We start from the raw sequence: 14,774 nt of genomic DNA on the forward strand, positions 1-14,774 counted from the left end.
CGAAAAAAAGGGATACTCACTTTTGTTTAAGGGAAAATCTTTATTAACACTTTGTACCTAATCATAAGATAGATGTTGATGCATCTCCACAACTTCTACAGTCAGTGCTTTGGCACAGTTTAGAAGCATGCAAAAACACATCTCATAGCAAAATCTGTTCAGAATATATGGTATAAAGGGCACATGTACAAGGTACAGCTTTCTTTGGGGTTAATCAATTTCGTAACCACCTCTTGCTTCTACGAAGTCTTTGCTTATTCATCATATCTATACACAATTTTCCACTTTGTTGTACTTCTGCTCAATGAAGCTCACCTTCAACTGTTTTTGGTCTTGTTATATACTACATACCTCTAGGCAGAATTAGGTCTATCAAACTATCACTTGATCTGTATTATAGCAGAACTTTGGTCAGCCTGTGTTAGTAATAGTGCAACTGGTCACACTACTTTGTTTTTTAAAATATTCATTGAGGGATGCAGGCTGAATTATGGGGAAAATTTTAGGTATAAATGTGAGGTGTATACAAATATTAGACGAGAACCATTCACAGAAGGATGAGTTAAATTAAACAAGGAAAGTAAATTGTATTGACTATTCTGGATCTCCTAGGTGGAGCTTGAGAAGAGTTGGCTTTGGGCCTTAACTTAAATGATGATTGCTTGGTTCCTTGAAATGTATTGAGTCCCATAAGGAGCATGAAGTCAATCCTATATTTAATAGATAGACTGTTTATCTACACTTCCTGGTCGGCTCTTAGTGGAGGAGATGGTGGCATTGGCTTAGAATTGGGTTGTGGGGGTACGATTCTTGGCTGCTGCTCATAAGGGGATGGGCTATCTCGTATTTCAGCCACTGGAAGTCCACCAATTAGAAATTTATTTACAAAGGCTTTGACAGACTCTTCTGTTATTTCTGCTCCATCTTCCATCACGCACACTTTTCTCGCTGCCATGTCGATGACTGTAAGAAGTGGCACTGCATCATCAATGCCCACATATTCCCGAAGGGTGTCAATTGGTTCAGACTGCAAGAGAAAATAAAAATGAGTTAAGTAGCCATGCTAGAAGTTCTCATTCTTTGTACACCAGTACGTATTGTAGCGGTACGGACCGGAGCTGGCCCGACGCATCAAATAAAACATCACGGCTGGGGGGGGTTACGTCTGCGCGCACACTCACATTTTTAGCATTTTTTTCACGGAGTTCTATCCTGAATTTATGTAAAGGGTTTATTTTGTTTTTTCCATTGTAGTATATTTTTTTTTATGGATGTGACATGGTGTGAGAGTGGATTTCCGGGAGAGGCGACGCAGTGGTTCTCTCCCGGAATACGTTTGAAAACCCGCCTTACGGCCGGGGAAAAAAGAGGGCGTTGAGGTGCACCAGAGGTGATTGTGGGTAGTGCAGAGTTTATAAAAGAGAGAGACGAGAAGGATAGCTCTCTCTCTCTCTTACGGTGTGACACGAAGATAAGTCATAGGGGCGTGCGGTGACAAGCAGCAGCAGCCAAGCTACGGCACGTGGTGGAGGCCGATACGCGGACAGCTCTTCAGGGGTGGCGAGAACATCGGATAAAGGAAGTAAGCTTGGAAATTACCAAAGCCCGAATAGATCCTTTGGTGTCCAGATGGTTCCCCCCTTTGAAAGTCCCAAGTGTGCTCCCCACAATAAGGCCCTGGTGAATTTACTGTTGGCTGGTTTTAGTCACGGCCCTGCAAGACTTAAGTGCGGCACGTGGTGAAGTTTGAGCATACTTTCTGAATGTTAGTGTCACTTGGCGGATCATTGAGCCCGAGTTCAAAACGGGTGGCCATTTGAACAGTAACGCCCCATTTATAATTGCTTTGCACGGAAAGTTCTTTTTGTAAGTTTGATGTCACTATTTTTTACGTTGCTTATTCGCTAAAGAGCGTGGGTACATTTTGTTGTTGGAAACATCAATTTTTTTATAATCATTGAGAAAGTGCTATTGTCATTTTTGGAAGGAGAAGCCGAAGGTGAATATTTCATGTTGGAGGTGACGCCGATGGATTTTGGAACGGGGATTTATTGTGTGTGTTGGGAATGCTTTAGTGTCAGTGTAAATTTTGGAACCTATGGTAGTTCAATTATTAAAATCAATTGTAAAAGGGATGTCATTGAATTTATTTGTTTTGCTATTGCCACTATTTCCTTAGATCCTGTTGTAAGTGAGTGTGCGTGCAGGCACGAACAATTGGGGAACTTGATTTTAAGCCCGGATACGGTAAGTCTCCGTAGGGGCAATTTTCTATTTTGGGGGAGTGGAGAGTTAACAATCACATGTACGGGGAGATATCGAACGGGAGGCGAGCGGGCGGCTCTCGCGGTTTGAACCGTTACAGTATTATGAGATAGTAAGAATCCACTGAGTAAAAAAATCCACAACATAAATCAAAAGCTTTGCTACGATGTAGTAATGCTGAGTTTCCTTCAACACTAAACAAAATGCTAAATACAGTACATATTCTTAAAATGATATATGCATGTAGAATGAGTAATGACATTGTTATGAATTTTTTAGAGCATCAACAAGTGATTTCTCTTTCACTCTCTATAGATTTCTATTGAATGCTGTCCCAATGTATGTATTCAGTAATTTAAGTTACCTCATAGAAAAATACTCACTTTCAAAGAACTCATTTTCTTTGATATGCCTTGTAAGTTTAATTGCTGCTATTATTTAATCTGTATCAGCATTTATTTTCAAAGTCAAGGAAAGCTTGTTTTTGGAATAAGTATTTTAGTTCAGTTTGCAAAATTTGTCTTAACATAAGTACATATGTACAATAAATAAAAAATTACTGCAACAAAACCATTCTTAAAGAATCAATCAATGGGATGAATGTTTTTTCTGGTCTTTTCTGATCTCCTCATGGACTTCAAGTTTGATATGGTATGGCTGTATCAAACTTTTCTCTACTCTACAAAATAATAGCCCACCTTGTACTGATCACAAATATTTGACAAAGCCTTTTAATGCATGATTTTCTATTTTTTAAGAGGAGTATTAGCCTTAATAAAGGCCTCTTTTATATGGTAGTTCAACTTCTCTTTATGGCAGCAAAATTGTGGAGAAAATTGTCTTATGAAACTAAATTGTTGATGATAAAGGCCTAGAGGTTTGAAAACTAGTTTTTTTTAAGCAAAATGTGACAATGAACAAGACCAATTCATATCCTGAAGGTACGCAACGTGATTACCAGCAATACCCAGTGTCTATAAGAGGTGGGCAAACCAGTGGCATCTTGCCCATAAGGACCCTCGGATGCCACCCCTCCCAAAAATTTGAAAAAGGTAAAAATATATACCCATTCAATTATAATCATACTTCTAATTAACAAAAGTGTTGTTTTCAATCGCATACATCGAAAATGTAGGAAAAACACAAAATTAGCATGAGAAGTTCGTATTTGTAGCCGTGGGGTGCTGGCCAGAACGTCCCAATCCATCACCATGCAGTTATATGAAGAGTGGCAGTGGTGGGGGCAGCTATTGCTATGACACGTCTAGCCTTGTGGAAGTCTTGGGACACCGCCCGAGCATGCGCAGAGCGACGTATCTAGTGAGTTGACATCGCCGCGCCGGCCACCGCCCCGATGCGGCCATACAATCTTGGTGTTGCAGAATACATACCTTGTTTTGGTGACCAGTTTATTAATTACGTGTAAAATTGTTTTAATGTAAATAGGCCTAGTTGTAGTTGAGTTAATTGAGTTTGTGATTGTTAGTGTTGTAGTGTTAATGATTTTTTTGTGTATTAGTGAGTCATGATGGCCTCTAGATTGCCATGAAAACTCATTAAAATACACAAAATATTCAAAAATTTTGACCCCCCTGGTGGAGTGTGCCCCTCCCAGCATTTGACTCACGAGCCACCACTGGGGCAAACTACGTCTCCATATCATGAATTGGAGAAAATATCCCTGTACCCTGATGGTACTAGGATTATCCATTCCCCACCCAATACTAATGTCACTTTGTATCCACCTCTACAAAATACTAATACATAATGAAAATATAGGAAGATTGAATTGTTCCATAATTAGGAAATCACTCACATCACAACCAATGAAAAACTGCAAGCAGATATCATCCTCTTCTCGATGCTTGGATTTATATTCCTCTGCAGCAGGCAATAGAACTGACTCTGCAAATTCTATTTCACTGTCTTCTCCCTCTGAAAAATTTCATGATGGATGAGTCAAAATTGAAAAAAGTTATACACATTTAAAGAAAATGACGCCCAGTGATCCATGTTTGAATATGTAGGTCCACACATTATGTGAGAATGAGAATGAAGCTTAGAAAATCATGTCTTACCAACAAAAAGTATTACAGCCGGGTAGTCACTAAGTAAAGATGCATGCCTTTCAGTCAATGTATTCACAAGTCTTGGGTGCCATGGGAAATTCTGGAATAATAACAGATGCGAAATGAGTTGGTCTCTCTCTATAGCTACATCAAACTGTGAGGTTAACACTCAATCAGAGAAGCATTACATTTAAAAATTTCAATCTAAAAATAAAATTTAAAATAAATAAACTTCTTCATTCTGTAATCTAAAATATCGTATGTTTCCCTCCATCAATATTGAACAAAGGTGTGAATTTTAAGCAAAAATCAAAATCAGCATCTTAAGGAGGCCCTAAGGCTTCACATACGGAATGAAGCATTATAAATATTCCTGTTTCATATTTTTAAATGCATAATACTTCAGGTCTGTAAACAATTTAGCTCGGGTACAATTTTTTTATTGACACTTAGCTGATTGTTCTCTTGTAATTAACATAGGTAAATAAATACCATTCAACTACATTGATCATGCATTATGTAAAATCAAACGTATGGCATGTAAAAGAAGTAACCACACATTTGGATGCATTACCTAGTCCAGTGGCGTAATGATTATTATTATTTCGTCTTATTTTCTCAAGCGAATTTAGGACATTGTTGTCCTCTCTTCCAATTAACTTAATGGACAATCACAAACATCCATGCCCTGGATGGTGGTCAATCCAGCCAGGTGGGATTCGAACCCGCGACCTCTAGGTTAGCAGCCGGGGACTTTACCCCGACGCCACCGAGGCCGACAATGATTGGGGGGAGGGAAGTGGGGATAGATCCCCCCCCCCCCCAAAGCCTCCGAGAAATAAAAAAGTTATTTATATCTATGTATTGTTTAGTTTTGAACTTTAATAACTGCATTTGCTTAAAGCTAAATTTTTAATGCCAAAAATGATGCAAAATTCCTTAAATAAAGGCATGTCATTTCTCAAAAATTTTTCTGTTGCCTGAGGGGGTCGCCACCCCATGCCATCCCATCCCCCCCAAAGCATATACCTAATTATGCCAATGCTCTGTATTAACACTGAACGGAGGTTTATTGAAAGAAAAAAGTGATTTTTATTTCCTAGATTGGCAATGGAAGATTTCAGCCAAAGTAGTCTTAAAACATTGAAGTTATTTGCATTTTGGATTTTTATACTACATTTAATTGAAACTTTAAGTTTGTACTGTGTCTTGGATAAATTTGTGATATTCAGTGTGTGAAATTTTTTTTTCTTTATGAATATATGTACGTAACAAAATACGGTACTTGTCTGGTACCTCCCCATGAATGCTTCTCATCATTCAGTGACTACTCCACCATTAGAGCAGAGAGATAACTTATATCAATTTAAAATAAAACATAGGGAAGTATTAATGAATTTAGCTTGCATATTTAGCACAGCGCTGGCTTTGCCAGTAATGATATTTTTTTTAAATACCTTCCTAAAATCATACACATGTGACCAAAATTTTTCCTTACCAGGCCTTCAGGGTCTTCAATAACCTCTATTCGACCTTCATCATTAATGACTTTGCCTTTGGCATCCAGTAACACTAGAGTTGGAATTCCTTGAACTCCAAGTACTGTCGCCAACTCTCGGCGTCTTGATTCTTCCTCAAAGGGAACTGCTGCCCAGGGCATTGTTGAATGGTAGAGGGAGAAGGATTCTTCACTCCTGCAAGAAAAAATGTGATATGTGCTCATATTTTGACGTAATTTGAACGTGAGGAACTATGTACACAAATAGTTGTTGCAAATAGGCAAAGTAATTACATTGATATCACACATACAATTGCACAAACAATCTGGTTCAAAAGGTGAGGGTAGAGTTCACTCTGGATAAAAATAATTTATCATCATCAGGTGGGATTTTCCTTCTGAACCAATGGTCACTTTCCACAGAATCATGTACCGGTAGAGGCAGAGGGGCTCAGTGGTGATAGACGATAGAATATGTTAGACTGCTCACCAGCATATAGGGAGGGGAAATATACTTTTAAACCTCCATGCAGTGGTGGATACATATGGGGGTGCGCCCCCCCCCCCTTTGTGGGGCTGCTGTCATTGAATAGCATTGCAGAACTACAATTGTAACTTTTTTATATCATAAGATGGAATTGTCTTGCAGAAGCATAAAATCAGTTAAAATAAAACTTTCTTAAACTTTGCATATAACTTAATTATTTTTCATTGCGATTAAAGTATAGGTAGCGGAAAATATCTTTTGCGCTACCTATACTTTGCCCCTTGAGTTTTTTCTGTATCCGTTAATGCCTCCATGGCTACACGAGATTGTCACACAATTACCATTAATAATATTTTTCATATATGCCCTCACTTGCCTCATTGAAAAGTGAAAGAAGTACATGACATGAATTTGCTTAAGGTTTTCTTTGCACCAGGTTAGCTGGTTTTATTGTCAAGGTACTAACCATTACTTATTACTGCTACCCATTTTGCATGAAGATTCCACAAGTAGGTTGACCGCTGAGTAAAAGAAAATCCAGGGTTCATTCCATCATTTCATTTCTGAATGGCATAAATCAATGGCGGATCCAGGATTTTTTTCTAGGGGTTGGGGGGGGGGGGGGGGGGGGAACACAAGAGTCTGGCAGGCAATCGGTCTTCTCATAATTGAGATTAAAATCTATATACAACAATTACTTTATGAAATGTTCTCTTTATTTTAAGATGAAAGTTATTTATATGAAAGTTACAAGAAAAATAACAACAGTTTTTGAGTCCCTTTCCTACTTGGGCGATGCTATTTTTTTGAGCGAATATTAGCTAATGACCAATGACTGGAAAATCTGCCTTCTTGACTTGTGCTCAAGTCTCAAATGATAAAGGCTCTGTAATACACAAAATAAAATGAACATAATGATAACCGTCTTAAAATCTCGTCTATTTTTTAAGCGTGCACGTGCCCCCCCCTAAATCCGCCTATGGCGTATATACCAGCGGATAGTTTAATACAAGGGTTTCTAGCGATGCTCAGAAAATTCTTCAATACTCACAACATGGGAATTTAGATTATACGGGTTTCACCGTTTCCCCTGAATGCAGGCAACACACTAGCACACAGCTTGATGCCAGGTTGGAGTCGAATAATTTTCGGAATCTTGTCCGTTGATGGCAAGACTGCATGTTTATTGACTAAAATATGTTCACCCCCTCTTTTCCTTTGATTGCGACATACAGACGCTATCTAAAACCTATCCGGTAACGTCAAAATCTCGTCAAGTCTACTTCAAGAGGATTTCAATGTTCACGTCCACATCGCTTCCGGTAATTTCTCAATTTATTGCTCGTGATGCTCGTTTTATTACAGCACAGTTAATAAGGAAGGGGAGAAATAAAAGATCCCTGAAAGTAGTCAGTATTAATTTGAGGGATTGTCACACAGGGCCGGGCAACTGTCAGTGGCGACGCGTCGCGACGTCGCGATGTAGGTAGCTAGGGGGCGACCAAACGCCCAAACAGCAAAAAAATGTTTGAAACAGGCATCACTGTCCCTATTATTATGTTTGCTTTTGTAACTTGGATTAAAATCTTCTTTAATCCCGACAAATACTTTCTGATAATTCTTTTTACGGAAAACGTACACTATAAAGTATCCAAAAAAAAGGTGATGATACACATACTTTGCAAAAACTCAAAACTCACTATTTTAAAGTTAAAAAAAAATCCCAAGTGAGGTTCCCCGTACCACCGTTTAATTGGGGGGGTAGTCCATACCAAACCCCCCAGTAGGGGAGCGACACAACAGCAGTTTGCCCGGATGAGTATTTTGCCTTGAGCCGGCCCTGTCCTCACAGAGTCCGCCGCAAATAAGAACGGAGGCCCATTATTTTCCCGAGCGAAACGGGTTTGGGAGTTTATTAACACAACTCACTGATTTTATACGTCGTCGCATAATTTTGAAAAACTAGAGGTCAAACGCGGTGGAAATAAATATGAATATGATAAAATTAGATATGGCCGTGAAACGGATATTCGACGATCTGTTCCAAGTTTAAGTCGAAAACGGGAGAAAAACGTTAAAAAATGCACTATTGCAAGGGCTTGTGAAAAAAGAAAGATCGTAATTTTTTCAGAGAGAGAAGTTTGAAAGTCCCTTTTGAGTGGCGGAACATTTCTAGGGATTTCATTTGGAGATCATAAATTAATACCGCCTCTCCCAAAAACATCTATCATCTGTTTCTCGAGAATAAAATTTCCTATTCAGGGTGTTCAGACTCCTAGTAACGGAATTAACTTTATTAAAAAAATCAACTAGGTATTGAACAAAAAATATAGAAACACAAAAAGGCAACGCGTGTTTTCATTTTTACTAAAGTTCCTTTGATGTATTAAAGAAATATTCCTCTAATTGTAGATGTTTCAAAAATGATCATTACTATCCATACTACTAAAGTATCATCCTTGTCAATTTTATAAGAGAGAATATACTAAAGAAAAGGAATCACACACACACCTAAGCATCTTCCCTAACACTACCACCATCACAAAAAAATAATGCATTTAAATGTCACTCAACAGTGCACATGAATGAACATTGGAGCAAGATTACATCGGCGGTAATTCATCGTGTATTGAAGGAAACGCACTTCTGGGAAGGTCAAGAATTTTGAACATGGAGATGATTTATAATATAATAACTCAGATTCTACATGGAAATGATGATATGTAACCTAATTGAGTCCCAGACTGTATAGATTAATTTATCAAATTATCACCTAAAAAATACGTCGTTATTATCATCATTCCGCATCACCTCAGCTCACTCTTTCCAGTGAAATGATAGCTCTTGTGATCGCACATTTTCAGTGAATTCCTTCCAAGAAGAATTTTTTTTCGACATTTTTTTCTCTCTTTAGCATCATTTTCCATCACACTGTCCCGTGTCTCCCCTAAAAGTATGCACTACCTCACTTGGCAACACGAGTAGAAACCGGTTGCCATGGTTACCCCCTTACCGTCTGCTCCGTTGCCCGGTGGACCCCAACTCCCACACGTATCCCCTATTCATATATACATACATTTATGCATTTATTGCGTGAGGCGTGTATTCTTTTTTTATATCGCTGTATCCACGTGTTACCCTACCCTGTGGAATGACGGTACGTAGCCTGGCAGTAGGATCCAGGAACGACCGACGTAACCACGCAACAGCATTAGGGAAGGGGGTCATATTTTTATTTGCTTAACTGCAGGCAGAAAAAATGACCCCTGAGGAGGTCTGTAAACCCCTTGGGATGGGGATGGAAGCCTCTGGCAATATTAGCGGAAGGGAGTCAATGTAACTAAAAGCTAACTGACCAAATTTTATGAAAAAGTACACAAAACAGGTCAGCCAATCTCTTTCCGGATAAAGAATGAAATAAATATACAAATACATAACCACACCGAAGTCAGACTCCTTTCTTAGGACGCGTCAAATATAGCTAGTTCCAGCAGTATATCATTCCTTAATGTACAACACATTTCATTTACATCTCATCTCGCAGAATAATGCAAGAAAAATGTTGTTACACAACGGAAAGCACGCGGAGGGATGACGCTAACATTGCGCTAATACGAAAATATCTACAGAAAGTAGTTAATTACTGAATCTTCTTTGGCGAAAGATCGAAAATATGTAGTTATAATTGAAGGCTGATTGATTAATCTCGCACAAATATAGGTTCTAACTGTGGAATAGTTAACCCATCGTATAATTTATTTCTGCACTATACGGTTCGATTGTACTAATAGTCAACTCATTTAATATATCAATAATTTAATTTGTTATTAATTTTATTAATTTAATTTTAGAATGGTTAACTATTGAAACTGTAAACTTGTAATTTCTTTAATTAATATGAAATTTACAAATTATATTACATTCTCATATTTTGGTTTCAAAGTTCCTAAAGCTTTTCGTGCACTGTTAATGCTTATTTTTGTTTTTGAAGTTGAAACTTGAAATGTAATATAAATGCTACGCTTTCAATGTGTCACCTTGTAGGCTAAATGGAACTTTCTGACAAGCCATATGGCTTAGAAGGACCAAGCTGTATATGTCAATAAAGGCAATCTATGTATTATTATTATTATTATTATTATTATTATTATTATTTGTTGCAAGCACACTGATTTGACAGGACGAAGGTCTCATTAACTCCGCAGTGACTGTACCGAGATCTAGGACTTCAATGGAGGTACCTACTAAAATTTTTGAGATCAATAGTAGCTACCGTGATTGTATGATAACAATCCTATGATAAGCTAAATCGCTAGGAAAATGAGACATATTCTCGGTAAACGGCAAACGATCATGGAGTGTAATGCATATACGGTCAAAATTAAAATTCGCCCTCCGCCAAGGACACTGAAGAGGCTAGCAGAGTATCATGGAGATACAGATGACATTTTGGAGGTAGATACGATATTGCAGCAGACAGTGGCGCAGCGAGGTGGGGAGTTATGGGAGATAAACCCCCCCCCCCCCCAGAGCTCAGAGAAATTTTTAAGTTTAATCCATTTTACTTAATTGGATTGATAATAATAATAGAATAATGTAAGGATTAATAAAATATCCCTCAGAAAGCCGTTAAACTCACCATTTTGAACCACTTATCTTAAAATTCCGTAATTTATTAATCTCGCACATACCGCTTATCCTGGTGGGTATTCCATACCCCCACACACCCCGGTTTTAGTTGCACCTAAACCCCCCCTTCCCAGCCTTAATTCCTAGCTGCGCCCCTGGCAGCAGAAGCCGATGGAAGTAGCGATAAAAAGTGACGCACCTGTCAGAACTGACGAATGTGACCTCGAACTTGTGACCTCTTCCCCTTATCCGGCGATACGTCTCGGCCAGCTGCGGGGTAAACGCCTTACATGGTGGACACTGGAAAAGAGAAGGAACAGGAAATCAGTCAATTAATACACACATCATTTTTAGAGCTTATATCAACTGACCTTTTTGAGCACTACCATTATTTTTCATTGCAGTACCGATAATCTTTGGCCGTAGCCACGGACTACAATAAAAAGAAAGTTTTGGAAGATAAATATGGTTTAATCGGAGAAAAGAAATATTTCAAGCACTTCGCAGGGTGGTGTTCACTTGGTGGGGACTCGCCAAAGACTGTTTCTTTCAAACCCTTCGAGGCGTCTCCATATGAAGGCTATTTTCCGAGACCAGTACTGCATTTCCAGGACCGAGAGAAATGATGAATTAATGTGACATTTTGTCGAAAGGTTAGGTATAGTAATATTTCACCAGAAAAATAAAAAGGTTAAACTTAGGCAGTATCATCTATAAATAATATACCTTCATTTTTATTTATTCTCTCACAGATTAACCCATTATAAGTCAATGTTGCTTCTGAGTAACATCAAAAATGTACTTATTTTCAGCTCTATTGAGGAGAGAGTTAAAATACGTGTTCTTTTGTGCTGAAAAGTTTAATGGTGAAATATGCAGCTGCCACAATAATTATGATTGAGCAGATAATTTTCACTTTTTTTAATGAGAAGTCTTGAAATTTAATTTCACCCAGAAGCAGCTCTGGGTTAGAAAGGCTTAACAGGTGGTGTCTCGACACTTCTCGCCGCACGCCTTTTGAAGAGGCTTCCGCGATAGAATGTATATGTAGATGGCAAGTAAAAACCTACTCAATAGTCAATACCAGTACCCTCATGTTTGCGGGTGCCAGTAGCAGCATGGGAACACATGGTATTTGGATGACTGTTGAACTATTTTCTTTTGGTCTTCTTTGCACATCCGACCTCTGCTGCAGTAGCGTACGCCTTATTGCAGTCAACCGGGATTCAACTTATATCTGATCGAACTTGCGGTTTGAGTTTTATTTTTCGTACTGAGGCGAATCGTACATGCATTGGCCTCCAAAGTGGAGGACCTGTTCAAACACAAACAAAATTGAATTGCGTGCCCTCTCCCGTCCCTTGTAGCAGGTGGAGAGGGGGAGAAGCGGAGATATTTATTCAGGGAATGAAGTGGAGGGGTAAGGCAAGGAAAAGAGAACTTAAGGGAGGGAAGAGGACGCACAAATAGGACTTAAACCTATGACTCAACCAAGACCCCTTCCCTTTCTGCAAACCCTTGTCTCAGACCCTCCACCCCCCCGCTTTCTTCTTCTTCCTTAGGGGATAGACAATGTGCCCCAATGTTTGTACAACAGCGTGGTTGAGTACCACTTGCTTTTTTTTAATCCACCCTGGTCTGGGTTTGACGCCTAACAGGGTTACATGCCGCCCCGCGCTACGCTGAGGGGTTAGTTACGACGGCAAGAGATGTCAACTGAGAAAAGGAGACAAAGGGGCATGCAAAATTAAACGCGTTGCCCAAATACTTATCACACATCCGAATCTGGGGTGTACTCAGCAGTTCTCCTTAAAAATTTATAGGGGGACGTTAGTGGCGGATTCAGGATAGCGACAAGGGGGCCTAAGTGAGGTCCGGTAGGTAACGAAAATTTGGAGAATTTCGATGCTTGTTACAACAATAGGTATAAGATTTTTTCACATATTATTTTTTCAAAGAATTAAGTATCCGAACGTGCCGCTTTAAGCCTTTACAAGTTATGCTTGCAAACTACTACCTCAATAAATTTAGCATCGTCCAAGTTAGATTCGCGAACGTTGCAAATTAGCATAAAATAAAGTTATTCTTTTTGATTTTCCGCAGCTTTCATTAACAGCAAAGGTTAACAGTTAATTATTACGATATTATTACAAATTATTGCCTTCAAAACCATGAAACTCAGAGCAGTTTGAAACCGTAAGAACTACAGCTTCCTACCTATGGAGTGGGATTTCTACGTACGGTTTGAGAGTCGTGTTTATTTGTACTCTCTCCAAACACATTTAGTCCAACAACGCACTGCAAGACTCCTCGTGTAAAGGAGCCATTTGAGCCGTCATTGACACTCAGAGGATGACGCAATAGGGATTCCGCATAGTACGAGACGGAAGCCAAATTTCCGAACCACGGCAAGGCCTAATTCCCCTTGCAATCGGCCCATTCGATGAGGCTAAGACGTCTGCCGATATTCCACGGAACTCGAGTCTATCGGGCCGCAAACTTGACTCCCTCGAGGGACCTCATTTAAAATTCAATCAAAGCGCATGGAACAAGAGGCAAGGCGGTGCAAATTGAGGCGAGTAGTTCAGAGCGATCCTTGGGGACTGACGCGCACAAAGTTGGTGCGATGGTTAAAACTCATTCCCTTCCACGAACTCAGTAAAGTAATCGGTGCAGACGGGAATCGGGGCCGGGGGCATGAGGGAACGCACGAGCATTGCCCAACAGTGACGAATTTCCAGCGGTGCGGAAATATATTACGGCGTAATAAGCCGCCGACACTAATCACCCATTGACTCACGACCCTCACATTGGAAAAAAAAACTTTGAAAGCATTACGAATTTAGTTTTTTTTTAGTGTTTGGATAAATTAGAGAAAACAACAGATTTTCTCCTCGAAGAAAATGTTAAGGAGTAATGAAGTTGCCGATGATTATCATTCCCCGAACGCCTTCTCTCATATTGGAAAAAACAATAACAGTACTATTTATTTCGTTTTCATTTTTTAAAGTACATTTTTCTCATCACATGACATATGTTTTGGCTTGATTCAGCCAATTCATAATAAACATCAGTCCCTGACCTGTGACCCTCACATAGAGAAAAAGTCAGAAAAACTCATACTTTATTTCGTGTCGCTATTAGTTTCTTAGCCTTTTTTCGTAGATCGTTCAATCTATAGTTCTCGCGAAAGCTTTATACAGGGGAAACATTTTGTCACACACTGCATTCGTTAAACGGTAAATAAAGATAAATATCCCGGCCCTTCGTAGTTTTTCCATGCATGTCACACTTGAACTAAAATTATTCATCAATTTTCTAATTTCGAAAGTCTCTCGCGGGAATATGTTTCATTTCCCCTGATTTGGAGAGAAGATTCGAGATACTGATGCAGTTATATCACGAAATTGGGCTTCCCGTGGACAGAAAGCAAAGAACAACATTTTATCAACGGTTTACTGTGGAGTGTAAAATCGTAAGTTCTCAACTTTAGCCTATCATGGTAAAATTGAAACAGAACAAAAGGTACTCGCAATTCTGCATTTGGAAAAAGATAATCACTATATTTGAAGTAAACCACCACCAGTGTACTCGACTACAGGAGAGGTCTGAATTTAAAAAAATAAATCTACTGCGTAAAACCTTTTTGTGAAGACAGTATTGCTGAATAAATCCTAAGGGCTGGATCAAAGCGATAGAAAATCAGGAAAAAGTCATCCGAACAGCATGGAGAATTTCTCTGCCAATCGGACGTGAAAATAAGAATATTTTCCCACCGTATTTTTTTATTAAATATTTTCCGTCGCCAACAATTAGACGACCCCCA

At 39.1% G+C, this 14,774-nt stretch overlaps 1 protein-coding gene across 1 annotated transcript in view; it reads right to left on the reverse strand.

The window, feature by feature from the left end:
- Positions 1-20: 20 nt before the first annotated feature.
- Positions 21-14,774, reverse strand: part of LOC124155763 (nucleoredoxin-like) — a 505,092-nt gene continuing 490,338 nt past the window's right edge. The window contains exons 3-7 of the mRNA XM_046529850.1: positions 11,148-11,248; positions 5,833-6,028; positions 4,344-4,434; positions 4,082-4,200; positions 21-1,027 (exon numbers count right to left, since the gene is read on the reverse strand). Of these exons, the coding sequence (XP_046385806.1) occupies positions 737-1,027; positions 4,082-4,200; positions 4,344-4,434; positions 5,833-6,028; positions 11,148-11,248 (798 nt within the window). The 3' untranslated portion in view covers positions 21-736. The remainder of the gene's footprint in view (positions 1,028-4,081; positions 4,201-4,343; positions 4,435-5,832; positions 6,029-11,147; positions 11,249-14,774) is intronic.

The sequence above is a fragment of the Ischnura elegans genome, chromosome 3, assembly GCF_921293095.1.
Source record: "Ischnura elegans chromosome 3, ioIscEleg1.1, whole genome shotgun sequence".
Taxonomy (NCBI): domain Eukaryota; kingdom Metazoa; phylum Arthropoda; class Insecta; order Odonata; family Coenagrionidae; genus Ischnura; species Ischnura elegans.